The sequence below is a fragment of the Odocoileus virginianus genome, chromosome 20, assembly GCF_023699985.2.
Source record: "Odocoileus virginianus isolate 20LAN1187 ecotype Illinois chromosome 20, Ovbor_1.2, whole genome shotgun sequence".
In the NCBI taxonomy this organism is placed as follows: Eukaryota; Metazoa; Chordata; class Mammalia; order Artiodactyla; family Cervidae; genus Odocoileus; species Odocoileus virginianus.
Window position 1 is genome coordinate 11,953,036 of NC_069693.1, and position 26,743 is coordinate 11,979,778.

General features: G+C 54.0%; 1 protein-coding gene across 1 annotated transcript in view; it reads left to right on the plus strand.

The window, feature by feature from the left end:
- The window catches only part of AKT2 (AKT serine/threonine kinase 2), a 47,764-nt gene extending 21,580 nt beyond the window's left edge, over positions 1 to 26,184 (plus strand). The window contains exons 3-14 of the mRNA XM_070450870.1: positions 6,866 to 6,994; positions 8,386 to 8,501; positions 16,907 to 17,056; positions 17,521 to 17,652; positions 19,143 to 19,208; positions 20,438 to 20,506; positions 21,252 to 21,374; positions 22,393 to 22,521; positions 22,622 to 22,836; positions 23,334 to 23,421; positions 23,529 to 23,631; positions 24,652 to 26,184. Coding sequence (XP_070306971.1) covers positions 6,866 to 6,994; positions 8,386 to 8,501; positions 16,907 to 17,056; positions 17,521 to 17,652; positions 19,143 to 19,208; positions 20,438 to 20,506; positions 21,252 to 21,374; positions 22,393 to 22,521; positions 22,622 to 22,836; positions 23,334 to 23,421; positions 23,529 to 23,631; positions 24,652 to 24,731 — 1,400 coding nt within the window. The 3' untranslated portion in view covers positions 24,732 to 26,184. The remainder of the gene's footprint in view (positions 1 to 6,865; positions 6,995 to 8,385; positions 8,502 to 16,906; positions 17,057 to 17,520; positions 17,653 to 19,142; positions 19,209 to 20,437; positions 20,507 to 21,251; positions 21,375 to 22,392; positions 22,522 to 22,621; positions 22,837 to 23,333; positions 23,422 to 23,528; positions 23,632 to 24,651) is intronic.
- Positions 26,185 to 26,743: the final 559 nt, after the last annotated feature.

The window sequence follows — 26,743 nt, forward strand, 5'->3', positions numbered from 1 at the left end:
AGCTTGTCCAGGCACCTAGGGGTGAAGGAGGCTGGCTGTCCTAGCTTCCGTGGACCTTTCCCTGCAGAGTGGGGCGCCCGACCTGAGGGGGCCGCGTCTGCACGCTCTCATTCACTTGGCAGACATGCATCAAGCAACTCCCGTGTTTCAGGCACGTTCTAGGCGCTGGGGATACAGCAGTGGACCAAATGGGCCCACAGTTCCCATCCTTGTGTTGATGCCATATGTTAATGGGAGAGACAGTGGCACCTGAGTACACGAGTGTGTCCAGTGGTGGCTAGTGCCTTGGAGAGAAACCCAGCAGTGTTGAGGGGAGGGGTGAGGGAGCTGTCAGAGAGGGGCTGGTCAGGGAGGGCCTTACTAAGAAGGGGGTGTTTGAATAAAGATCTGAAGGAGGCAAGGGAGTGAGCCCCACAGTTAATGGGGGCATGGGTGAAGGGGGGCCGAGTTGGTGGAGGGGAGTGGGCTGGGCATGCTTGAGGCGGGCTGGGAAGCTGGTGGGCTGGCCCTGCAGAAACTGGGAGAAGTACCTGTGCACCCTGCACTGTCCCAGCCCGCCCACCCAGAGCGGTGCTGAGGACCCCCCACCCCACCCCCGCACAAGCAAGAAAGGAGCCTTCCCCACCGCCCTTCCCAGGCAGGGTGGTATTCAAGGCCCCTTGGCCTACCTGCCCAGATTGGGCCCTGAGTTTGGGGCTGATGATGGAGCTTTCTGCACCTTGGCAGGTGTCAAAGTTCTAACCCCGGCTCTGCCACTTCCTTCAGTGTGACTGTGTCATCTCTCTGAGCCTTGGTTTCCCCTCTGTAAAATGGGTCAACAGCCCAGGCCTCTGAGAGTGTCGGCTTCATGAGAGCAGTGCCCTGGAAAAGTGCTTGGCATGCAGTAGGCACTTAATAACTGTTGAATGGCTGCTTGGGATCATGTGTGTGGATGGTATGAGTGTAATGAGGTGTGCCAGGTCTCAGGCTCCTGAGTTTTCTGAGGCCTGTGGCTCTCTAGGCTGGGGTGGGAGCGCTCCGGAGGTGGCTGGAGAACTATGGCCGGGCAGTGGCTCCCGAGGCTGCTGGTGCCACTGAGTGAATCTCAGCCCCTCCTAGGCCTTCAGTGTCTCAGTTCATCTCCGGGGGCCCAGACATGGTGCTGAGATGACCTTCTGTCTTGGCTTTATACCGTACCCATACACGGCCATACACGTCTCTCATGGGTCTCCCAGTACCTGTCGTTCCGAGCAGCAGCCAGCAGTGGTGGGCAGGGCAGGGTGGGCCCTGCCACTCTTCAGACATGTGCGCCACCCTGCCTTACTCCTGGTGGTTGAAATAACAGCAGCTCAACTCACTGTGTGCCCACTCTGTGCCGGGCCTGGGGCTGTGTTCGCAGGAGGCCTGGTTTTGTTGAGTTTCTGTTACTGCCCCGTGAGGTGGGCACCGTCTTGCAGACCGGAAGCTGCAGCTCAACAGGAAGACTGAGTTGCCTGGGGCTTTAGCAGGGAGGTGGCAGTGCCAAGGTTCAGGCTCCAAGTCCTGAGCCAGCTCCTGGCTCACATGCTGCCTCTTGCTCAGCAAGGTCCACTCAAGGATCGGGTCCTTCATGCCATGTGCAGGTCCCCTTTCTGACACAGCCTCAGCACACTCTCTGCCAGGCCCCTCCGGGCCAGGCCACGTCTGCCAGCTTACAAGCAGACAGTGTCGATGACTCTGGACAGAGCAAATGCAGGTTCCAATCCCAGCTCTCCCAGTTAACAACCATGAGCCTCAGGCAAGCACTGGAACCTCTTTGTGCCTCAGTTTCCCTCTCTGTAAAATGGGATTGTTGTGAGGATGTTTTTCCTTCTGGTTTTTTTTGTAGCTTGTTACCGACATATAAAACCCCACAGGTAAGTGCCCAGATCGTAAACTCACTCCAGAACCTGTGTCCAGGTCAGGAAATAGAGTAAGTCAATCCCCAGAAGGGTGTCTGCCTCTTGCAAGCAGTAACCACTCTCCTAACCTCCAGTAGCATCTATGAATTTGTCTAGTTTTGTTTTTGTTTCTCAAATTGAGGTAAAATTTACACAGCACAGAATTAAGTGTTTTAAATGCACCACCAGTGGCCTTTACTGCTTTGACAGCGTTGTGTAACCACTAGCTCTGTCTAGTTCCAGAGCATTTTTCATCTGCCTTAAAGGGTGCCCTCAGCGCCTTAAGCAGTCAGTTTTCATTCTCCCTCTTCCCAGCCCCTGGCAGCCACCAGTTTGTTTTCTGTCTTAATGGATGTACTTATTTTGGACATTTCATATAAATGAATCATACAGCATGTGTCTGCTGAAGTCTGGTTTCTTTCACTGAGCAGGTTTTTAAGATTCATCTATGCTGTAGCATTATCAGACAGTACTTCATTCCTTTTTATAGCCAAATAATGTTCCATTGTATCAATATATCACATTTTGTTTATCCATATGTCCATTGATGGACAGCTGAGTTATTCCTACCTTTTGGCTGTTGTGAATAGTGCTGCTATGAATATTTGTATACAAGTATCTGAGTACTTGTTTTCAATTTTGGGGAGTATACACCTAGGAGTGGAATTGCAGAGACATACCTATTGTTTAGTCACTCAGTCATGTCCGACTCTTGGCGACCCCATGGACTGTAGCCCACCAGTCCCCACTGTCCATGGGAATCACCAGGCAAGAATCCTGGAGTGTTGCCATTTCCTTCTTCAGGGGATCTTCCCAGCTCAGGGATTGAACCCGCGTCTCCTGCATTGGCAGGTGGGTTCTTCACCACTGAACTGCCAGGGAAGCCCCAATAGGTATGTATTAGATTATATTGCTTATAATCTAGTGTATTCTATGTAGTTAAATAATACAGAAAAAATATATAAAATATCTGGACCACAGATCCTGCACATGTGGTCCACAGTATATTCTGTATCAGACTCTGAGGGAATGCCACAGTTGCACAGGGCGGCACCATTTTACGTTCCCACCAGCAGTGCATAAGGGTTCAGTTTCTCCAGATCCTCACCCACACCTGCTATTTTCCTTTGAGTTTTTGTTGTTTGTTTTTAATAAAAGCCATCCTGGTGGGTGTTAAGTGGTGTTTCATCATGGTTTTGATTTACATATCCCTAATGACTGATGGTGTTAAGCATCTTTTTATATGTTTTTTGGTCATTGTTTGTCTTTGGAGAAATACCTTTATAGTCCTTTGTGTATAGTGTTTATAGACACCGCATGCGTGCTCAATTGTGTCTGACTCCTTGTGACCCCTTGGGCTGTAGCCCACCAGGCTTCTCTGTCCACGGGATTCTCCAGGGAAGAATACTGGAGTGGGTTGCCATTTCCTCCTCCAGGGGATCTTCCCAATCCGGGATCAAAATGGTATCTCCTTTATCTCCTACATTGTCAGGCGGATTCTTAACCACTGAGCCACCTGGGAAGTCCTTCACCCATTTTTTACATTGGTTTTTTTTTTTTTTTAGTTGTTGCCAAGGTGTAAAGTTCATTATGTATTCTGGATACTAGACTCTTATGAGACATATGATATGCAAATATTTTCATCCATTCTATTGGTTGGTTGTCTTTTTATTTTCGTGATAACATCTTTTGTACAAAATTTTTTGTTTCAATGAGTCCACTTTATTTTTTTTCCTTTGTTGTCATATCTAAGAATCTGTTGCCAAGTTCAAGGTCAGAGATTTACCTGTGTATTCTTCTAAGAGTTTTATAGTTTTGGCTCTTATTTTTAGGTAGATCCACTTTGAGTTAATCTTTAAAATGTGGTGTAGAGTTCCATCTCTGTTTTTTTGCACATGGATATCCAGTTGTCCCAGCACTATTTGTTGCTGAGACTGGTCTTCCCCAGTGGAATGGTCTTGGTACTATAGTTGAAAGTTAGTTGCCCATAGTTGTGTAGATTTATTTTTTGACTCTCAGTTCTACTCCTTTGGTCTGTATGGCTATCTTATACTACACTGATTTGATTATTGTAGCTTTGTAGTAAGTTTTGAAATCACGAAGTATGAGTCCTTTCCCTTTGTTCTTTTTCAACATTGCTTTGGCTATTTGGAACCCCTTTCTACATGAATTTGAATTCCATGTAAATTTGAGGGTTGATTCTTCCTCGACAGCAAAAAAAAGGCTATTGGATTTTGATAGGGAATGTGTTAAATCTGTATGTAAATGGCTTTGGGTAGTATTGCAATCTTAATATCAAGTCTCAATCCATGACACAGGATCTTAACATTTATTTAGGTCTTTAGTTTCTTTCAGCAGTGTTTTTTTGGTTTGTTTTTAATGATTTCTATTTATTTATTTTTGGCTGTGCTAGGTCTACATTGCTGTGCAGGCTTTTTTCTTATTATTTTTTTTTTCCTCGGGCTTTTTTCTAATTGCAACAAGCAGGGGCTACTCTAGTTGTGGTGTGCAGGGTTTTTATTGCAGTGGTTTCTCTTGTTGCGGAATGTGGGCTCTAGGGCACAGGGACTTCAGTAGTTGTGGAACATGGGCTCAATAGTTTTGGTTCCCAGGCTCTGGTGCACAGGCTCAATAGTTGTGGAGCACCGGCTTAGTTGCTCTGAGGCATCTGGGCCTTGCTGGACCAGGGATTGAACTTGGGTCTCCTGCATTGGCAGGCAGATTCTTTACCAGTGAGCCAGCAGGGAAGTCCCTGTTTTGTAGTTTTTAGTGTATAAATTGTTGCCTACTTGTGCTGTTTTAAATGGATTTGTTTTCTTTTTTGGGTTATTTATTGCTAGTGTATAGAAACACAGTTTGTTTTTGTGTGTTGATCTTGCTGAATTTGTTAGCTCTAGTAATTGTTTTGTGGATTTTTGTGATTTTTCTGTATATAGGATTGTGTTATCTGCAAATAAAGGTAGTTTTACTTACTCCTTTACAAATTGGATACTTTTTGTCTTTTTCTCTGGCTAAAACTTACATTACAGTGTTTCAGAGCAGTGGTGAAAGTGGAAATCTTTGTCTTGCTCCAGATCTTAGCTAAGGGAAAGCTTTCATTCTTTCATCCTTGAGTATGATGTTGACTTGTGGGTTTTTCATATATGCCCTTTATCTTGTGGAGGAGATTCCCCCTTCTCTTCCTAACTTACTGAGTATTTTTATCATGAAAGAGTGCTGGATTTTGTCAAACGCTTTTTCTGTATCAATCTGGATGACCTTGTGTTTTTTTCTCCCCCCTTCATTCCATTGAGGTATACGACACGGATTGCTTTTCATATTTTTGAACTACCCTTGCAGTCCTGAGATAAAACCCACTTGGTCATGGTAAATGATCCTTTTATGGTGCTGTCAGATTTGTGGTTTTGCCAGTTTTTGAGCTTTACATACATCAAATCATTTATTATTGACATTTGAAATAATTCAACAAGTTAAAGCCTATAAGAAACTTAGGATAGTGTCTGGCAGGCACATAGTACTCTACAGTACTATGTAATCATCATTGTTGATTACTGGATGTCCTTCTCATGGGAGGAAACAGACTTAGAGAAGCCCACCCTGGCTTCTGGTGGTGACTTACTGGAGCCCACCCTCCAGTAAGTTATGCTGCCCCAGTTATGATGTACACACTCTTCGCTTGCCCGGTGGACTGATGATAAAGAGCTTTCTTTGATTTATTGGTGTGCTGGTCCCTAGCTAGGCTGGGTGCTTTGTGTTTGCTTTGTATTTGCCACCTCTCTATTTTTTTTTTAAAGCAGCTTGAGACACAGTTTACAATACCATACAGTTCAGCCACTTGGGGCCTTGAGTGTATTTAGAGCTGTGCCTCCGTCACCACAGTCAATTTCAGAACTTTCTCACTACCCTGAAAAGGGACCCTCCAGTCCCCGCCCAGACTCACCCCGTCCTCAGCCCTAGGCAACCACTAATCAAGTTTTCATCTTTAGAAGTTTCCCTGTTCTGGACACTGTATAGATGAAATCATATAATTTGTGGTCCTTTGTGACAAGCTTTTTTCAGTTAGTGTTAAGTTATGGTTCATCTACCTTGTAGCATGTAGGTTATGGTTCATCCACCTTGTAGCGTGTATTAATACTTCATGTATCAATACTTTTTTTGGCCACATTGCATATTGGATTTTAGTTCCCCAACAAGGGGTCGAACCCTCACCCTCTGCATTGGAAGGGCAGAGCCCTAACCACTGGACTGGCAGGGAATTCCCAATACTTCATTTCTTTTAATGACCAAGTAATACTAATATCCCATCATATGGATATGCCACATTTCATTTATCCATTTGTTAGTGGATGCACTTTGGAGTTTCTGCTCTTTACTATTATGAATAATGTTGCTATGGGTATTTATATATGTGTTTTTGTGCAGATATGTGTTTCCCCATTTCATTTTAGTCCTTAGCCACCTCTCTGGGGGGTGTGTGTGTGTACGTACGTACACGGGGTGCTTGGATATTCACGGTTAGAACAAATGGAGGGAGTCCAGGAGCACATGGAGGCACAGCAGCGGTAATACCCGGCCTGGCACAGTGTTTTGACATTTGATCCCCCCACGCAGCTGTAGAGTGAATACCCGCCCATGGGATTTGGCCCTCTAGGGCCACAAGGCATGTATGTTAGCAGCCTGGGCCTCCCTTGGGATTGGGCCATGCTCTGGCAAGGATGGCTTACTGCTGGCCACACTGTGAGGCAGCTGGTGCCCCGGGGCGGTGCGGCGCCTTCCTGCCAGGCGTGACCTCTGGATCAGTGGGCCCAGCCCAGCGCCCAGCCTGCGTCAGCTGGGGCCGCCTGGTTTCTCCGGGAGAAGCACACTCGTTACCCTCTTGTCCGTCCTCCCCCCGGTGTGGGGCCCCTTGCCAGGCACTGCTCCACGGGGCTGGCTGCCCTGACCTCCCTCCCGCCCTGCCTGTTCAGGTGAATATATCAAGACCTGGCGGCCCCGGTACTTCCTGCTGAAGAGCGACGGCTCCTTCATTGGCTACAAGGAGCGGCCTGAGGCCCCCGACCAGACCCTGCCCCCCTTAAACAACTTCTCTGTCGCAGGTGCGTCTTGGGGGCACATGGGGCGTGTTTGTTCCAGGCTGTAGGCCTGTCTGGGGTCTGTTTTCTCCCAGGTCTATTTTCCACCCTCTCCTGCTCCACCTCTGTGTTTCGTGGGCCTGGGGGCTGTCTTGATCGCCAGTGGAGAGCAGGAGGAAGAAAGGAGCTGGGGCACTTTGCAGCCTTCTGGCCCTTCTGTGGTACCTGAGGCGGAGCCTTCTAGCCGGAAACTGACCAGTGAAAGCCTGGCCCGTGCAGAACCCCTGCCTGGGCCTCACAGAACCTGCCCTTCCCCTGCCATCACCTTCCTTCCCTGCTGACCCGGTGGGTCACCACATTCTTGTCACACCCCCTAAAAACGTTTCAAAGTCACTCATCTCTACTGCCATCACGTAGCCCAGACATGGACCTCTCCCCACCAGCTCCCTGCTCTAGCCTCATCCCCAGCCTCGCCTCTCGAGCAGCCCACCTGCTTTTTCTGGAATCCAGCCCCACTCACCTCTCCATCCTGCTTAAAGCCCTGCCTTGGTGGCTTTCCCATGTGCTGGTGACCCCGACACGGCCGTCCCTGGCCCCAGCTGCCCTCCCCAACTCTCCACCTGGCCTGAGCTGCTTTTCTGTACATCTCTCCTTGGGTATCCTTGAGTGTCCTGCCGTGAGATCACCTCCATGAGTCACACCATCCTTTGAGTCCCCTTTCCCTCCCTGAACTCCTCCCCCAGATCTCCTCCAGAAGGGCCTTGTTGCCTCTCATTCTCAGGCCAGGATGGTGATCCAGATGCTTCTATGCACCCCACTGTGGCCCTGTGGTCTGCCTGCTTTCCCTCCCCTCCCCTACTCTGGATAGCCCCATGCCCTCCCTAGGCTTCCAGCCTCCCTTCTCTGTCACCTCTACACAACAACCAGAGGGTCTAAGTTCTTGTCTCTTCATGCTCCCTCAGGACACAGTCCAGGTTCCTCTCCATGCCCCCGAGCCCTGCAGGCCAGCCCCCACTCACCTCTCCAGCCTGTCTCTCCCTTCTCTCCTCCTCACGTGGGATTTGCTCTTCCCTAAGTACACTGGGCCCTCTCTCACCTCTAGGCTTCTGTACCCAATGCCCTCTGCTGCTTTCAGGGCTCAGTACAGGGATGCCCTTCCACTGGGAATGCCTTCCGGGCCCTTGGACGGGGTTAGCTGCCTCTTTGGATGCCCCACCATCCCCCATCACAGCCCTGACCACTGACCCATCACTGTTGGGTGGGCTTTCCCCCTTCCACACACACACACACACACACACACTGGATCTGTAGGGACAGGCTGTCTTGGTCAGTAGTGTCATGGGACTGGCACCCAGGGGTGACTTGGGGAACGCGGGCTGCCCCTCACACTCTCTGCTCACACCCCTCTTCTGTAGAATGCCAGCTGATGAAGACCGAGAGACCTCGACCGAATACCTTCGTCATTCGCTGTCTGCAGTGGACCACAGTCATCGAGAGGACCTTCCATGTCGACTCCCCGGACGAGAGGCAAGTCGGGGCCTCAACGTGGCCGCCCTTTGGGAGGAGCCAGGCTCAGTTTAAGGCGAGGGGTACAGAGGGACAGATTCCCCTGAGCGCCTACCTAGGAGTTTCCCATCTCAGCTGTTGTGTGAGCTAGGAGGAGCAGGGGTTCTCCCCGTTCTGTGTCCTCAGATGGGAGGGTGTGCTGGAATCACGACAGTTTGTTAGCAGTGAGGCACTCTGGGCCTCTTCAGGGCCTCTGCTTATCTGGAGACCTGCAGAGGGTCAGGGAACTGCCTTTTTAATGAGCATCTCCATTGATATGGAGGCAGGTGGTCCAGAGATTCTGTTTTCTAAAAGATCCAACTTACTAATCAGAAGAGATAGCAGCTTCACCTAGTTCACAAATGCAAGACAGCACGAGGAGGTGTCTAGTGAAAGCTTCACTCTCACTTCAGCCCCGCACGCCATATCCCCCACCCCCAAATTGCCTGCTGTTCTTACATGTCCTACAAGAACTTCTCAATGAGTATGGACAAGCACGTTCAGATATCACTTCTGTGCCCTGCTCCTCTTGTTTTTTCTTTTTATACAAAAGGTGACACCATGCCCAAACTGTTGTTTTATTTAATGTATCTTGGGGACTCTCTCTGCTTCTGTGTGTATATAGAGATGCTGCTGCTGCATTTTTCTTTTTAACAGGTGCACATCTGTGTCCCTGAGTTTAGCAGTTCTTTATTAATGGTGATTGGGGTTATTTCAGCCTTTTGGGCTCATTAGAAGCAGTGCCACAGTCTACAGGCCATACCACCCTGAACACACCCAATCTCGTCTAATCTCAGAAGCTAAGCAGAGTTGGGCCTGGTTAGTACTTGGATGGGAGAAGCAATGCCACAGTAAAACAACTTGTGGTTACCTTGTTTGACATACTTGCAGGTAAATCTGTAAGGTGGATTCTTAGATATGGAATTACTGGGTCACAGGGAATATGCATTGGTAATTTTTATTACCAATTGTATTGGTATTAGGCGTAATAGAATTCTAAGAGGGTTATGCCTATGTCTAAGAGGGTTCTCACAGCCTGTGTTTTCAAACATTCAACTTTTTACCAAATGTTTGGTGAGTGTGTGTCCTTACGTGTCGTGTGTTCAAGGGCCATGTGAGTTTCTGTTTCTGAATTGTCTGTTCGTGTCCTTCGTCTGTTTTTCTTTGGGGTACTTGGTCTTTTGCTTATTTATTTGTGAAAGCTCTTTATATATTAGAGAGCTTAGCCTGTTTGCAACAAGTGGCAAATATTTTTCCCTCATGTTGTCCCTTTGGCCTTCACTTTGATAGATTGTTTTTTTTTTTCCCTTTTTTTGGCTGCCATGTGGCATATGGGATCTTAATTCCCTGACCAGGGTTCGAACCCGTGTGGCCTTCATTTCGAGAAACATTTTTTTAGCTTGTCTTTGGGGTGAGGATTCAGCTGATCCTCTGGAGCACCCTAAATCAGTGCTGTCCAAGAGAAGCTTCTGCCATGGTAGAAATGCAGTGTCCAGCAGGGTAGCCACTAGTCACGTATGCCTGCTGAGCATGTGAACGTGGCTCATGAAGCTGAGAAACGGAATTTTGTATTTTACTTAATTAATTTAAATAGCCACCTAGGGCTAGTGGCTGCCCTTGTGGGCAGTGCATTTCTAGAGCGAAGACATGCTACTGTAATCTAAACTGTGTCATTGCAAAGCTTCCCAAGGTTGAAAATATACTTGCCCCACTATGGGGAACAGAATGGTCATCTCAGGCCCCCTGAGATATTACTCAGATGAAAACTGGACACAGGAAACATGTCCTGCCAGTAAAAGCCAGTTGGGATCAGAAGGGGCATAGGGTCTAGGCATTGGGCTGAGTTTTAAGGAATGGGGGAGGAGTCAGTTGTGGAGATAGGAAGAAAAAGGTGGCTTCGGGAAAAGGGACCAGCCTATGAAAAAGCCTGGATGCAAGGCAGCCTGTCATCCCAGGGACCGCAGAGGCTTCTGCATGACTAAAAAATCAGGGCTAGGGGTCTTGGAAGAGGGGAAGCGGAGGCCTTGAAGCTGGCGAGCTCAGCCAGCGCCTGGGCTCCAGATGGAGGTCCCCACAGGGCTTGGCAAGCAGTGAATCAATTGGGGTTTGTCACAGGGTTGCTGAAAGATTCAGGGGGATGATAAACAGGAAGCTCTGGACTCAGCAGTACCTGGCACACACTTTGCAAGCCTGGAGCAGGAGCCGTGGGGAGCCGGCAGAATTTTAGTAGCAAGAGACCTACTCTAGTTTCCATTTTTGTAATGCCATGCTCTTTGGCGTGGGGAAGAATCCCTTTACCAAGACCGTAGGGACTGGAGTGCCCCCGCTTTCCTCCTTTTCTTAGTACCTGCTGATGCCCCTGGAGAGAAATCTGATGGGGTTGTTCTGAGACCAGACCCCAGATTCCTGACCTTAACCCTAGGGAAGCTACGAGTCAGAAACCCAGGAGAGGGAGGCTGCTCTGCTCGTGACTGCTCGCTGCTTTGCCAGGCCTGAGCCTGAGGAGCGGGGGTGTGGTGGGGGGCCGATGGGGCCACTCTGGTGAGCGGTTGCCACTGCAGCAGCCGGCTCGCTTCCTCCCCCAGCGGGCTCTCCCCAGCGCAGCTCCCTGCCATGACTTCTTGTTTCAGGACAGACGGAACAGTTAAAAGACCACTGTCTTAAATGAACAGCTAGATCCCCTGCGCTTAGGTTCAGCAGCTGAGCGTGTGCCATGCTGGCCTCATGTGGCTGCATTTTATGCTGAAACTTGAACTTCTGTTCATACTTTGTGACACTTTCCTCCTTAATAGATGAGCAGGCATCGCCTAAGAATAAGGAGTTTCTTCTACAGAATCTTGGTGCCCTTATCACACCAGAGGTGATTATTTGTAACATTAATATTTACTAACGTCCTCCCCAGATCTGAGCCATAGTTAAATTTCCCCAGTTGTCCTCAAAATGTTGTTTTTCAGACTAGGATTTGATAAACCAAGGTACATGCTGTCTGTGTCCCGTTTTAATCTAGTTTAACCTTTGTATCTCTTCCCCTGCCACGACATGATTTTTTTTTTTTCTTTTTTTGACAAGCCAGGCTGGTTGTCTTGTAGGATGCCCCATACTCTGCATGTGTCATATTATTGTCTTTTGGCACTGTTCTCTGTTCTTCTGTGCCTGTATTTCCTGTAAACTGGAAATTAGGTCTGAATCAAGGTAGGCAAACTGTGGCCTGGCCTCCTATTTTTATAAATAAAATTTTATTGGAACACCACACCTATTCACTTCCCAGTTATCTGTGACTGCTCTTTGCTGTCCTGTGGCAGAACTGAGAAGTGACTGAGTTGTAACAGAGACTGCGTGACCTGCGAGGCCTAAAATATTTACTCTTCGGCTCTTTCCAGGAGAAGTTGGCAGACCCCTGGTCTTGGCAGGAATATTTAACAGGGCATCACATTAGTGTGATCTTTTTTAATGGAAATCTTACGTGCAGTTTCTCTGTTTAGAACTCTGAGGCTGTTAGTCTCACTTGGAGTAAACTCCAAAGCTGATGCCCTGTTCTACAAAGACCTGCATGATCTGGCCTCAGAACACTTTCCAGGCACCAGTTCCCTCACTTTTGCCACAGTGGCCTCCATGCTGTTCCTTAAACATGCCAGGCACACTTCCTACCGCAGGACCTTTGCACTTGCTACTTCCTTTGCTTGGAATCCTCTTCCCCCAGATGTCATTATATTTCTGCTTTTAACTTTGTGGGGTTTCTGCTCAGATGGATGCCACATTCTTGGAGGGTCCTGCCTGCCTTCCATGACTGTTACCCTTAGCCTGCTTTATTTGTCTTCATAGTATCTGTCCTACCTGTTGTGACATTTTCTGTTTATTTGTGCCAGGAACATAACTAGGTGTTCAGTAAATGTTTGTGAAATGAATAAAAGAACAGTTATGACTAATGCTCTGTTGAGCCAGACCGTGTTCTAACGTCTTCACATGTATTAATTCACTTATCCTCACAACATTTCTAGGCAGCAGTTCCTTACCTGCTAAACAGACATAATAATGGTGGGACCAGTGCCCAGAGAGGTACAGAATAAAAGAAGGAAGAAGATCTGAAAGGCTTTATGTTTTCCCTGCCAAGCAGGGCTGGGCCTGAATCAGCCAGGGCAGCCCATCTGAGAGTGTCTGAGCAGAGGGGGACCCCAGATGCCTCCAGCTGTGAACACCCCTCTGCTTCAGAGGAGGACCCTGGTTAAGAGAGAGGGCCCCATCTGGCGTCAGACCAACAGTCAGCTGTTCTTCCCGAGGCTGTGACAAGGACAGCCCTGTCACCTCCAGGCCACTGGCCTTCCCTCCAGGGTGCAATTCATTCTGCTCAGCCGGGTGGCCCAGGGCTGGGGCCCAAGATCTGGAGTCAGACCAGTTACTGTGCCGCTGTCCCGGTGGGGCTCAGTGATTGTGAGGAACTAGGAGGATGTGGAAGCGTCTTGGCTTGGGGGTCCCATAGAGTCACGCCACGTTTTCTCGCCTCCAAATCCTCTGCCACCCTCTCCTCTTGCCGTGGGACCAGCCTTGTGCTTCCTCTTGAGACTCTCAGCCCATACTCCACACAGCAGCTGCTGACTTAAAGCAGAAGTCAGGTCCTATCAGCCCTGACAAACCCTTCCAGGACTTCTGTGATGTGAAGGATCAGGACTTAACTCCTTCATGCTGTGGCCTCGCTCCTGCTCTCGTCCTTTCCATTCCTCTCTCTCTGTTGGCTCCAGCCAGGCTGGCACCTGCTGGGCCTTCCACAGACACCCCAGGCTCCCTCCTCAGGGCCTTTACCATGCTGGTCACTCTGCCTGGATTCTTTTCCCTCCTGACACTTCACAGGGCTGCCTCCTGTCCTCCATTTCACTTATTTCACAGCCAAGTGTCTGTTCTTGGCCCTGGGGAGGCCCCACGTTCCAGGCAAGTCCTCCAGGTCCTGACTATGTGCCATCTCCTTGGAGAGGCCTTCCCTGACCACCCTTTGAGCAGGGGCTTCCTCTCTGGCCCCTGCCTTGGAGCCTTGACACAGGTGTCTTGCATGTTAGGCCTGGAGCTCCAATGGGGCTGGTTCCCTGCTGCACCCCCAGCGCCTGGAAGAAGGCTGGCACCCAGAAGCCACTCAGGAGGGACTGGCTGGGGACTCCTCACCACCCTCTGAGGTGTTCGCTCTGTCCTGAGCACTGGATGTTGGTGTCTCCTTCCTTCCTTGGACAGCCCTCGGAAAGTCAGGTAGCCCACCCATGGTTGCCTCAGGAAGGGGCAGAGCCTGGATTCCCTCCAGGCCTTCCAGCTCCAGAGTCTGTCCTCTCAGCCGTGGTGTCAGGCCCAGGGAACGCGAGGGGCAGATGGAGGTCCTAGAAGTGAGGCCGCCCAGGGTCCCACGGCCATTTGGCAGTGGGGTGAGATCAGGCCCAGCTCCCCTGCCTGCCGCCGCCCTGCAGAGCCTGGCTGGGTTTGTGTCCCTGGGTCTCTGCTTGCTGACTGCCACTGGGTAACTGTCAGCCCCTCTGTGCCTCGGTCTCCTTGTCTGTAAGAAGAGGTGAATAACAGTACCTCCTTCAGAGGTATGCAGGGAGGACTCAAAGGAGTTACTTCACGTAAAGCACTTCAGCAGCCCTGGGAGCAAGTGGAGGGCCGTGCGTTGTTTAGTGAGGGGGGTGCTCTCGGAAGGTGGCTGGAAACATGGCGGGGTCAGGGCTCCTGAGAGGCAGCTTGCCTTTGCCGTGCCCTTGGACTCTGTGCATGCAGGGTGGTCCCTGAGCCCGCCCGTGAGTGCCCCCAGCGCCATTCCCCTGGGCTGGAGGGCCTGGCGGAGCGCCAAGTGTGGGTCTCGGCACCACGGCCTCCTGGCTGTGGAACCCCCACAGGAGACCCACCTCCGTGCGCCTCAGTTTCCCATCGGGAGCACGGCTGCTCCCTCTGCAGCCCTCTTAAGGAGCATGGAATGAGGTGGTGTGTCTGGAACCATTATTTTCCTCAGCGTTTCCCTGGGAGCTTTCCTTTGAGGGGTGGAAGGCCCATCAGCCCCAACCCGGGGAGGAAGCTCCCCTCTGCCCCAGACACCATGTTGCAAACCCTTGAGGAGGTTCCTGGACAGAGGCCCTTGCCTTTTCTCTGAAATTCTGAGTGCCGCAACCATGCCACCTCAGTCCAGTTGGAACCAGATCCAAGGCATGTCAGGCGGCGGAGAGTCACCCCTGACCAGGCTCCGTGTGCACCCTTGTGGGGTCCAGCTCCGGGTGGGATGGGCCCAGGCCCCTCCAATGTAATCTTTAGCCCCTTCCTTAAGGCGAGAACTTTCTCTGGGTGCAGGTTTTGTACATGGCAGCTCCCCAGCATCTCAGTGCTGCCTGGGTGCTGAGGAGGGGGCGAGCTGGGGGCAGGGGCTCGCCCCAGTGCCGGGGCTGCTGTCTGAGCCCCAGCTCTCCTGTCCCCTGCTTCTGGTGCCCCTCCCACAGTGTGGAGACTCCATCTCTTGTCCACTCAGGCTCCTGAGGATGGACTGTCTCTTCCTCCCTTATAGACAGACAATAGTACATGCACATATTGGCCTGCAAATTGCTTTTTCCATGTGGCAGTCCCTCACAATCTCTACATGTGCAGTGTAAGCCTTTTTTTTTTCTTTTTAAGTATATTCAGCCTATTTTAGGAGATGGGTGATTTTTTTTTTTTCAATCCATGTCCATATACCCAAATTCAGCATTTTCAGATTTCTGAGAGGACAGTTCTGATCTGATAGAGCGTGTCGCAGGGTATGCTCCCCTCCCCCCCAGTTTTTGGAAATAGGAATATTAATATAGGGCCAGGGATTTGTCCCATTACTTGTTCCAAGGAGCGCTTGGGTGAAACCCATTGAGAAATACCCGCCTGAGGTATCGGGTCGGGGAGGGGAGAGGCTTGTGCCGCTCGGCCTGGGTGTGCACTGGTCTTAGGGCCACCCAGGGCTTTGGCTGCCTCTCTCAGCTGTTCCCCACATGTCTTCTGAGTACCTGCCGGGGGCTGGGTCACACCAGCCCCAAATCCCTGCCCTTGTGGGGCAGACACACATGGCGTCTGGGGCTCCCAGACTCTGCTTGGGCTTGGGAAGGGCCCCTGCGCCAGCCCCTGATAATCGTGCTCCTAGAACTCTTGCAACTGTCTTAGGAAGCGAGGTCTTCTTGAGTGAGTGAGGCCAGGAGAGAGGCAGAACTTCTAGGTGTGAACTGGAATCCTGGGACTTGGGTGCTGCTTTTGCTCAGCAAGCCGTGGAGCTCAGCCAGAGCTGGTCACATGGCTTTTACAGACATGATCAAAATCTGCAGGGGGCTCAACAAATGTTGGGCTGAACCCCTAAAATTGTGTAGTGGGTCCAAACTAGAGGGAGCAAACTAGCGGGTCCAAGCAATTTAGCATCATTCAGCCTCATACATTTTTCTTTTTGGTGTGTGGTCTTTTTTACTTGGGCTTCCCAGGTGGCTCAGTGGTAACAAATCTGCCTGCCAATGCAGGAGACGCAGGAGACGTGGGTTCATTCCCTGGATTGGGAAGATTCCCTGGAGAAGGAAATGGCAACCCACTCCAGTATTCTTGCCTGGAAAATCCCATGGACAGAGTAGTCCTGGTGAGCTACAGCCTATGGGATCACAAAGAGTCAGACATGAATGAGCACAGCAGACATTTTTTTACTTATTTCTCCTAGATGTATTTTCCCATCTCTACAGACCAGTCTGTTGCGAATATCAAAAGAAAATTCTTTCCCAGCGAGTTTAAATCATGAGTGACAGAACTAGTTTATTGTTCTTAAACCTGTCTCCCTTCTGCTGGGACCTGCTCCCCTTTTTGCCAGCGTCTTCCCCACCCCGTCCCAGTCCCAGCCCCAGCAGGATGGCCCGTGAGCCACCCATCCCCAGACAGGCACCTCCAGGGGGTTCTGTTGGTCAGCTCTTGCCTTGTAAGATTTCCACCTTCTTTGGTGAATGAACGCTTCCTTCTGTTCTTTGTTTTCTTTTACAAAACACTGGTCACTTGTACCCATGAGCTCATCATTCATTCCCAGGGCATCAGAGGAGCACTGTCTCCCTGGTTCAAGGCTCAGGAAGGCAGCTTATTTTTCAGAGCCCGTGAGGAAAGGCGGTCTCCCCTCTGGTCATGTAATTGCTCCTCTATTTCAAGTGGCCCTCAGGTCAGGCCCCTGCTGGATACACAGATAGTCTCTGTTCTTATTCTAGTCTTGCCATCTCCAATCTGCCACAGCTAGAGGGGCCTGTAACATTTCCGCTCCCCTCAGTCAGGTAGATCTCCCCAGAATGCTGGAAGGTGTTGATTCATTTGCTCATGGGGCTCAGCCCCTCCTGCCCTGAGGCCCAGGCGCCCTAGGACTCATCCCCGGACGCGTGCTCACACAGGGAGGAGTGGATGCGGGCCATCCAGATGGTTGCCAACAGCCTCAAGCAGCGGGGCCCGGGGGAGGACCCCATGGACTACAAGTGTGGCTCCCCCAGCGACTCTTCTGCGGCCGAGGAGATGGAGGTTGCAGTTAGCAAGGCACGGGCCAAGGTGGTAGGTGCCGAAGCAGGGAGGGTGGGGCCTGCTGGTCTGTGAGCACCACTCTCCTCTCAGCCCTGCCCCCCTGGAATTCCGTACCAGGAGCGCAGGACCCCGGCCAGGACACCTCCTGACTGCCCTGTGGGTGTGGTGATTTCAGGCGGTAGATGGCGCGGTACTGCCCTGGGCCCACGGGATGCGGGGCAGCCTCATCCTGAGTGGTGGTGAAGACCCCTGTGCCCCCACCTCAGAGCCCTGGCCCAGCCCCCCAGGGCCCCGTGCCTGGGAAAGCTGATGGTGGGAGAGCCTCAATCTGAAGGCCACTTCAGAACAAACAGTTGCTGCCTGGGGCCTCCCTGCTCCCGCCTGGGCATTTTGGCAGTAGTGTCCTTTGAATTTTCTCTTTTCTTTGTTAAAATTTCTTCCCACGGGCCACATGCCAAGCTCTGACTGCCCGACTCTCTCCCCATCCCGGGCAGACCATGAATGACTTCGACTATCTCAAACTCCTGGGCAAGGGCACCTTTGGCAAGGTCATCCTGGTGCGGGAGAAGGCCACCGGCCGCTACTACGCCATGAAGATCCTGCGGAAGGAGGTGATCATCGCCAAGGTAGGCCCTCCCCGGGCTACTGTGGGCCAGCTGCCTTGGGCCCCAGCCCGGAGCGTGCCTGTGGTCAGGAGCACGCACCAGGCGGGACGCCTCCTGCGTCTGCTGCTGTGTCCCCCCACCCCCAGAACCACTGCTTGGTCCTGTGGGGCCCCAGAGTAGGGGAGCCTGAGGCTCAGAGAGTGTGGCCCTGCCTGCTGAGTGCCCCACCCTCTGGACACCAGGGAGGAAGGAGGAGAAAGTCTTAACAGGGGCCTCACCTAGCAGGGCCTGGGGTCCACTAAGGCGGGGGCCTTGGCTCAGGGTGTCTGAGGAGGAGGCTGGGCTGGAAATGGAATTCTGTTCCTTTTTTCTTACTTAAAGTTTTTAAACTAGGAAATTCTTAAAATATGTAAAAATTTTTAAAGAAAAATACAGTGAATTGCCTCGTCTAGTCACCTAGCTTCAACATTACCATTTGGCCAGTCTTGTTTCATTAGCTCAGCTCTGCTCTCGTCTATTTTTGTTCTGGAGTACCTTAAAGCATGTTCTAGGTATCAGAGATTCCCAGCCATACATGCTTAGATGTGTATCTTTAACAGGTGATGATCTTAAAGACAGTGATCGTGGTACTGTGATCATGTCCAACAAAAATTAACAAGCCCTAGATGTCGGGGGTGCAGGGCAGGGCTTCTCAGCCTCAGCTGTGACACTTGAGACCAGACCACTCTTCCAGGGGGGCTGTGACGTGCCCTGTGTGATGTGCCCCTGCATCCCTGGCCCCTACCAGGGCAGCCCTCCACCCGAGTTGTGAGTCAGAAACATTCTTAGACTTGGTTGCCGATGTTACCACGGCATCCCTGGAGACAGACGTGCCCCGTGGAGGGAGAGCAGGTATCCGGGCACCGCCGCTCTCTGGGTCCACACAGACACCAAATTCAAGCCCTTCTTAGAGCCTGGGGAGGGGGGCCTGTGACATCGGTGCTGGGCCCGCACCCCAAGTTTCTGATTCATGGGTCCAAGGCGGGGCCTGATAATTTGTGTTTTCCTAAATTCCCAGGTGACACCGATGCTGCCAGTGTAGGGACCACACACTGGGAACCATTGCTCACAGCCTAGAGTCCTGACTAGAGCCGGGTCCTTCAAGAATGTTTATAGGGTCGCCACCATTTATAGGAACACCACGGCCTATGGCGTCAGCTCAGGGCTCTCTGTCTGCTACCCCACCTGCAGATGTCAGACTTGGCCTGTGGGTCCAGGTGGTGACAGCGGGATCCTCCCTTGTCAGAAGTCTCCATCAGCTTTTCACCTGGTGGTTTTGACAGCGAGTCACTGAGTGGTCTTGTCTGGGTCTGGTATTTCATTAGGGCATGTGAGTGATAATTCACGTTCTCTGTGTTGGTTAGGAACGGAGTTGGAGTTCACCAGCCTGTTCCTTCCCCATCTTCTCAGGCTGGAGGTGGGGTGCCGGCATGGTGCTGCCCTCCAGCCCCTCACCCAGCCTCTCTTTGCAGGATGAAGTCGCCCACACGGTCACCGAGAGCCGGGTCCTGCAGAACACCAGACACCCGTTCCTTACCGTGAGTAACACTCTGTCTCAGGCAGGGCGCACACGTGGGGCGTCCAGGCCGCCCTTAGGACAGAGCTCAGAGAAAGTCACGACCCCTGGCTCTGGAGCATGGACTGGTGTTGGCTTGGTGGTGGGGGTGCGGCTGCATGGGCTCCCCAGGTGGCCTGAACTGAGACACCAGGCGGCAGCTTCTTTACAGACGGTGGCTTCGTGTCAACCCCTCAGCCGTCTGATGATACTAGATTAGGAAATGGCCCCGGGAGAGCCTGGCTTCTCTCCATATGGGTTAGAGGTGCTTAGTCCAGCGGGTTGAGTTTTAGGACGTAATCCCAGAGGCAGATGTACCATCACTGTGCTGCCTGTCAACTTAGGCTGAGGAGACAGACACCTCTTTGGGCAACAGTCTCCATCGAGGCCAGCAGATGTCAGTTGAAGGAACTAGGTGGAAAATGGTTTAAGGGTCGTTTCTGTAGCTCACTTGCTGTTCAAATGTCCTACTGAACCAAAGCACTTGTTCAAAGGAAACCTTACGAGGTTCTTCAGTGTAGAAAACAGGGAGTAGTGGAGTTTTCTTGAGTAGGGGGTCACCTCAGGGTCCTCTGAGGAACTCTGTCAGGCTCCTTAGAGTACAGTTTGAGAGCTACTTGTTTGTTGGAGAATCACTTGTCCAGGCTTTCTGGGAAGTTGGCTCCCAAGCCACTGCCAATGCCCAGCCAGCAAACCTGGCGTGTGTGTGTAAGTTTAACACTCCTCTGTCCATGGGATTCTCCAGGCAAGAATACTGGAATAGGCTGCCATTCCCTTCTCCAGGGGATCTTCCCCACCCAAGGACTGAACCTGGGTCTCCTACATTGCAGGCAGATTCTTTACCACTGAGCCACCAGGGAAGCCCCTAAGTTTAACACACTGGACTGTAAAATGGGAGGAAGAGAGACGTGAAATAGCCGTGGTTGCTCAGAACATAGTTTGTGCCCTGGCTGTGTCTCTTGGAGGCTTATTTAGAGGCAGAGGACAGGATCGTTGAGCCCTGTAACCCCTTCCCTGCTGTCAGAGCCAGGAGCTCTCTCACTCCCCACAAAATGTGAAGATGCGATTTGAACCCTAGTCACGTTATTCCCACAACCCTGGCCGGGGCTGTGGGGAGAGGGCAGGGAGGGAATCAGCAGTGCCCATGTCTCCTGGGACCCAGCAGAGAGCCCGCATCTTCCCACCTCCATGCCGCCACCTTCTTTCCCGCAGGCGCTGAAGTACGCCTTCCAGACACACGATCGCCTGTGCTTCGTGATGGAGTACGCCAACGGTGGCGAGGTCTGCCCCCAACCCCCGGCCTGCCCTTCTGGATGTCGCCTTCCCGGGAATGGGGGCGGGGGGGGGCAGAGGGAGACTTACTGGAGTGTTATCTTTTTACTTTCACTCCCTCCCCCTGAGGCAGGTGGGGAGACAGGCTCAGAGACGTTAAGTGGGTCGTCCGAGTTCACACGTTTAGTGAGTTGGTGGGCGGGATACAGACTGAGGTTCAGAGGACTGTGGGGTGGTGGCCGACGGCACTGCAAGGACGTTCTTAAAGGCTGCAGAGAAAGGGTCTGTGGGTCAGGATCCCCCGTCCTCTACTTTCAGCAAGGTCTCCTGAGGAGAGACGTCAGCACTCACCATGCCCACCTGTCACCCACTCCTCGTCCCTCACACCCCTCTCTCTCCGCCTGGCGTGATCGCTGGCTTCATCTCCCATGTGGTCTCGTCTCACAGCTTGTTTCCGCTTGCTCACGAGTCATGCTCCTCTCCCTCCTTGCTGTCGCTCCCTCGTTCGCCTGCCCCCTCCTGCAACCACCCCCCCAACTCTCCACTTGGCGCCTGTTGTCTAGCCTTCCCTCTTTATCCCTTGCTCATTTTCTCTTTGTTGCTCACGTGAGTTTCCTGTGCTCACCGTCCCTCACATGGTCCTCACCATCCCTCGCAGTTCGTGGGGCAGGTGTCACCATGTCACCAGGCTGGGTGCCATCCTCCCCTCCTCTGGGCCAGGGGTCTCACCCTCGCTGCCTCCCTCCTCCGGCAGCTGTTCTTCCACCTGTCGCGGGAGCGTGTCTTCACAGAGGAGCGGGCCCGCTTTTATGGAGCGGAGATCGTCTCAGCCCTGGAGTACCTGCACTCTCGGGACGTGGTGTACCGCGACATCAAGGTGAGCAGGCAATGCCCGGGCCGCCCTCCCATCTGCTGAGCTTCCCCTTCATGGAGGGTCTGTCTTGTCCTTCTTGGAGCTGAGCCTCCCACCCAGGCCCAAGGTGGTGCTTGGACAGGTAGCCTGCGTGGGGCCCTTCCAGGCCTCCTGGGAGCAACGGCGAGAGGCTGTCAATTGACCCAGGCTCTTTAGAAGATGGCCTGGCAGAGTCCACCAGCGCTTAGCACACATGTCTGCTGAGAGCCCGTCCTGCGCTGGGAGCATGCGCCAGAATAGGCTCTTGTGTGCGTCTCCACGTGGACGCTCCAGCGGGTCTGTGTACGCTAACCCCAGATGAAGCCTCCCGAATGCCCACTGTGGGAGAGGGGACAGAAGACATTGTGGTGGAGCCACACCATCTGTGCCGCAGTTCAGGAGGACAGGCTCCGGTCTCACGGGCTGAGGCTGAGGGGCCACCAGAACAGCTGAGATGAGTCTGTGTCACTCACAGTGTATACGTAGGTGGGAAACACTGTGAAGAGAAGCACAGAAATGAAGTCCCTTTTCTGTTGGAGGAGGTGGTGGCTAATAATGCAGCGGGGCACCTAGGGCTGATGGGGCTTTTTCTTGACTTGGTGGAGGTTACACAGGCCCACTGAAGTGCCCACTAGTGTTAAGATCAGGAAAAAATAGATAGTGTTCAGTATTCCTCACGCCTGAAGTGTGACCACCATCACACACAATGGGGGAAGCCGGTCGGGCAGGACCTGGCTCCCATCTCCCCCTGCCTGTCTTCCCAGCTCCCTGGGGGTGGCAGGGGCTGGGGAGGTGCTCGGTCTGACTCCTCCCCCCGAGCCTCAGAGGGCCTGACTCCTTGTTGGGGGGCGGGTTGCTCTCTGACCCCTCCCCCTGGCCCTGCCACCGCCCCCCCCCCCCCAGGCCACAATCCCCCACCCCAGGGAAGGGCAGGGGCATGTGGGGTTTCAGGGCAGGAAACCCTGAGATAGCTATGTCCCTGACACGCTGACTTTTCCTGCAGCTGGAAAACCTCATGCTGGACAAGGACGGCCACATCAAGATCACCGACTTCGGCCTGTGCAAGGAGGGCATCAGCGACGGGGCCACCATGAAGACCTTCTGTGGGACCCCTGAGTACCTGGCGCCCGAGGTGTCTGGGGCTGGAAGGCCAGGGGAGGCGGGGCGCCTCAGCCCAGACCCCTGAGGGCTGCAGTTCCTTCGGTGGCCCCTCATTGCCCCTCCCCGCTCAGGTGCTGGAGGACAACGACTACGGCCGGGCAGTGGACTGGTGGGGGCTGGGCGTGGTCATGTACGAGATGATGTGTGGCCGCCTGCCCTTCTACAACCAGGATCACGAGCGCCTCTTCGAGCTCATCCTCATGGAGGAGATCCGCTTCCCGCGCACGCTCAGCCCTGAGGCCAAGTCCCTGCTTGCTGGGCTGCTTAAGAAGGACCCTAAGCAGAGGTGAGGGCTGGCCCCCGCCTGCCCAGCCCAGCACCGCCACTTCCCTCGGCCTGCAGGGGCAGCATCCACGGGTGCACGCGTCCGGGGAGCGCTTGCTGTGTGTTGATCGATTGGCCTTGCAGCTGGCACGTAGGGGCGGTCCCTTGGCCAAGCCTGCCCTCAGCTTCCGCCTGCCCTGCCTTCTTTCCTGGGGACGCTAAGGAACAGGGTGGCCGTGCCTAGCCTAGGGTGGCAGCCAGGATGTGAAGCAGCCATCTGCAGAGCGTACCCTCTCAGCTTGCATCCCCGTCCCTTGGGCCAGGTTGGAATCTCCAGGTTCTGACCCTGGGCGCAGGGACTCCCTCCCTGAGCCCCAGATCCCTCCTCTGTGAGGTGGTGGAGTGTCCCGGGATGTTAAAAGGTGGAGTCGTTAAAGGTTATCAGGGCCCGTACCGAAAGCGCGTCTCCCAGGACCCGGCTGCCCCGGGAGGCGGGTGCTCACGGCCGTCTCTGCCCAGGCTCGGCGGGGGGCCCAGCGATGCCAAGGAGGTCATGGAGCACAGGTTCTTCCTCACTATCAACTGGCAGGACGTGGTCCAGAAGAAGGTGAGCCCCACTGCCTGCCTGCTCCCCACAGGAGCCCAGCCTCTCCTGGGTGACCTTGGCCGAGGCCTCCGCTCCTCAGGGACCTGAGGCTGGACTCCTCTCCACAGCTCCTGCCACCCTTCAAGCCTCAGGTCACGTCTGAGGTCGACACAAGGTACTTTGATGACGAGTTCACCGCCCAGTCCATCACAGTCACGCCCCCGGACCGCTGTGAGTGTCTGAGGCCCCCACTCCCGTGGGCCTGGCTTGGAAGCGGGGCTCAGGGGTTCTGCTCTTGACCCAGTTCTCCGGGAGGAAGTTCACAGGGCCCCCCCCATGTCTGGGCAGTTTACCCTACATTGAGCTCGCCGAGGCTTTCACTGTCGGCCCACCGGTGGACCCGGTGAGGGTCGCCAGGAACCAGTGGCTGCATCACTTAGAGGGGGAGTCTGGGCAGGAGACCCTGGAGGAGTGGTCAGTGCCCGTCGTCTCCCTCACTGCTCAGGGCTTTGGGGCTACATGGATGGTTCCAATGATTCTGTAGCTGTTTTGAGTTCTTACTTCCCCCGCCCAGTGCTGGGCCATGCTGGAAACACAGCAGTGACGAGACAGCCCTGGGCCCTGCCCTCAGGGAAGTCAGGGTCCAGGTGGGGTGACACCCCAGAGTAGTCGGGCCTGTGGTATTAGGAGTACAGGTCTGGAGGAGCTCGGGGAAACGCCTGCCTTGGACTGTGAGTCAGGGAGGGCTTCCTGGAGGAGACAGGGCAGCTGAGTTCTTGGCACAAGGAACAGCACACAGGACTCCCAAAAATGGGAGCGTTGCAGAGGTCGGAACGAAGCAGGGAGGGGCGAGCAGCAGAATCTGGGGGCCACCGGGAGAAGTGAGGATGAGCCAGGGAGGGATTTGAGCAGAAGAGGAGACCGCCTTGGCTTCGTGTGGAGGAAGGGTGGTTGAGGATGGGAGTGGTGCCCAGGGCAGGAGACTGGACCACAGAGGTCTGGGTGAGACCCTGGTGTGACCGAGTCAGAGAAGCTGGGGGTGCTTGGGAGGCTGAGTGAGCAGGCTGGGGCGCCAGCCCGGGGGTGGGGCTGTGCCTGAGAGGGAGGCAGGCCACTCAGCCTCGGTCCGGTCCGCGTTCTGTCCCTGGGGGTTGCACTGTGGCCTGGCTGCAGCCCTGCCGGGGGCTGGCCAGGGGGCCTGGGCCCGCTCCCGGCCAGCTCTCCCCCATCTCCATCCACTGACCCCCGCAGATGACAGCCTGGGCTCGCTGGAGCTGGACCAGCGGACGCACTTCCCCCAGTTCTCGTATTCGGCCAGCATCCGAGAGTGAGCCGCCGCCACGGGACACACGCAGGCTGCTGCCATCACCGCCGGGGGCTTTTTCTTTTCTTTTTCCAACTTTTTATTTTGCCTTTTTTGTTTGTGTCCCCATCCCTCACCTCCTTCCCCCCATTTCCAGTTTTTCCCTCAGCCCTCTGCCAAACTCACCTCAGCGGTCCTCGCGGCCCTGCCTCCAGGATCCCGTCCTGCCCTCACCTTTGTTACAGACCAGGACTCGGGAGCCTCTCCTCTGCCTGCCCAGGACCAGGCCTTTGGGCAGTGGGAGAGATTCCGGTTTTTAATTGACATAAAGCCCCCGTGAGGGGCGAAGCGTGGAGCCATGGAGCCCGCGGGCAGCCCACCTCCGCGCAGCTGCTCCTGTCAGAGGCTGCCTTCCTGGCCCTGTTGTCAGGCTCCGAGTGGCCTGGCGGGGGGCAATCCAGCCCCCTCCTCCTGTGGGGGCAAAAAAGCAATAATGTCCAGGGACCGGGGGTGGGGGAGTAGCACGTACCTGTGAAAGCTGTGTGCAGGATGGGGGTCCAGGCTTCCTCACGTGGATGGGGCCCGCTTTCCCCTCGGGGAACCCGGAGGGGGCACGGCCACCTGGCCCTGTCTTCCCCGCCCCCTCAGCTGCTCTCCTGACCCTGTGGATGAGGCAGGAGGAACACGAGGGGGGCAAGCCTCCCCACCCACCAGCGCCGTGCCTTACCAGGGCTTCCTCCCAGCCGGCCTTACCTCCCGCTGGGGCCCGGGCCTGACCCCAGCCCCTCGCAAGGACGGGGGTTGGGGTCTCCCCCTTCTCCCTGCTCGGGGCGGAGGGGCACCAGCCTCGGCTGTTACACATCTCGCACCGAGACAGTATTGGGCCCACCCAGCGGACTCGGATTGAAGAGGGGGTGGAGGTGGGGGTCGGGCACATGCCGAGGGAGGGGCCCCCTCACTCTCTCCCCCTCTCCAGGCCCCACGTTCTGCAGCCTTAAGGTGAATGTGTCAGTGCTGTGGGCACTCCCGTCTGTGCCTCAGACTGTGTGTGTGGGCGCCCCTGTGCATCTGGGGTGCGGGTGCGCGTGTGTTGGGTGTGTGTGTGTGTGTGTGTGTGTGTGTGGCGTGAGTGGACTCAGGCCTCGCCCCTGGCTCAAGCACTTCATCCCCAGGGGGAGGGGGCGCTGGCCTAGCAGGGGAGGCACGCCTGGGTCCACTTGTTGCCCTGACCCCCCTGCCCCCCAACATCTCTGGGTGTTTGGACTTTAGTTTTTGTGGTTTTGCTCTCCCCACCCCACCTCCTGTAGGTAGTTCACAGAGAGACATTCTAGGGTGGGGCGGGGGTGGGTTTGGGTGGGTGGGGTTCTTCTTTCCTGTGTGTGTGTCGTTAATCTGACAATTCTTCCTCCTCCCCGCTGGCCTGTCCCCATCTCCTCGTATTTGTACGGTACAAGCAATAAAGACACTCATTTCAGACTGGGGCCCACCACCCCCGCCTTTCGTTGCTTCCCGAGTCCAGCTCCTGGCACTGGCTGCCTCCTGCTCCCATTGCTGTGGTCATGGGGCCTGTTGAGCCACGAGGTGGGAAGTGGGCGGAGGAGGCACCTGGGGTGCTCAAGCTCAGATTGGGGGGTGGAGGTTACTTCGGGGAGCTGGTGACGAGTTTGTGGAAGGTGCCTGGACTGGGGGGTACAGTGGACAGAGACCATTCTAGCCCCCCAGGAACTGCTTAGGCAAAAAGAGGCAGGGTGGAGAGGTGGGTGGAAGGGCTGGGCCCTGGGAGTCAGTGTGGGAGGGAGTGGACTCATTTCCTAGACGGGGACACTTCCTGCACACGCCTTCTCATTTATGGCCCCCAATTCCGATTAAAAAAAAGTGAAGTCACTCAGTCATGTCCGACTCTGTAACCCCATGGACTGTAGCCCACCAGGTTCCTCCGTCCATGGGATTTTCAAGGCAACGGTGCTGGAGTGGGTTGCTATTCCCCAGGGGATCTTCCCGACCCAGGGATCAAACCCGAGTCTCCCACGTTGTAGGCAG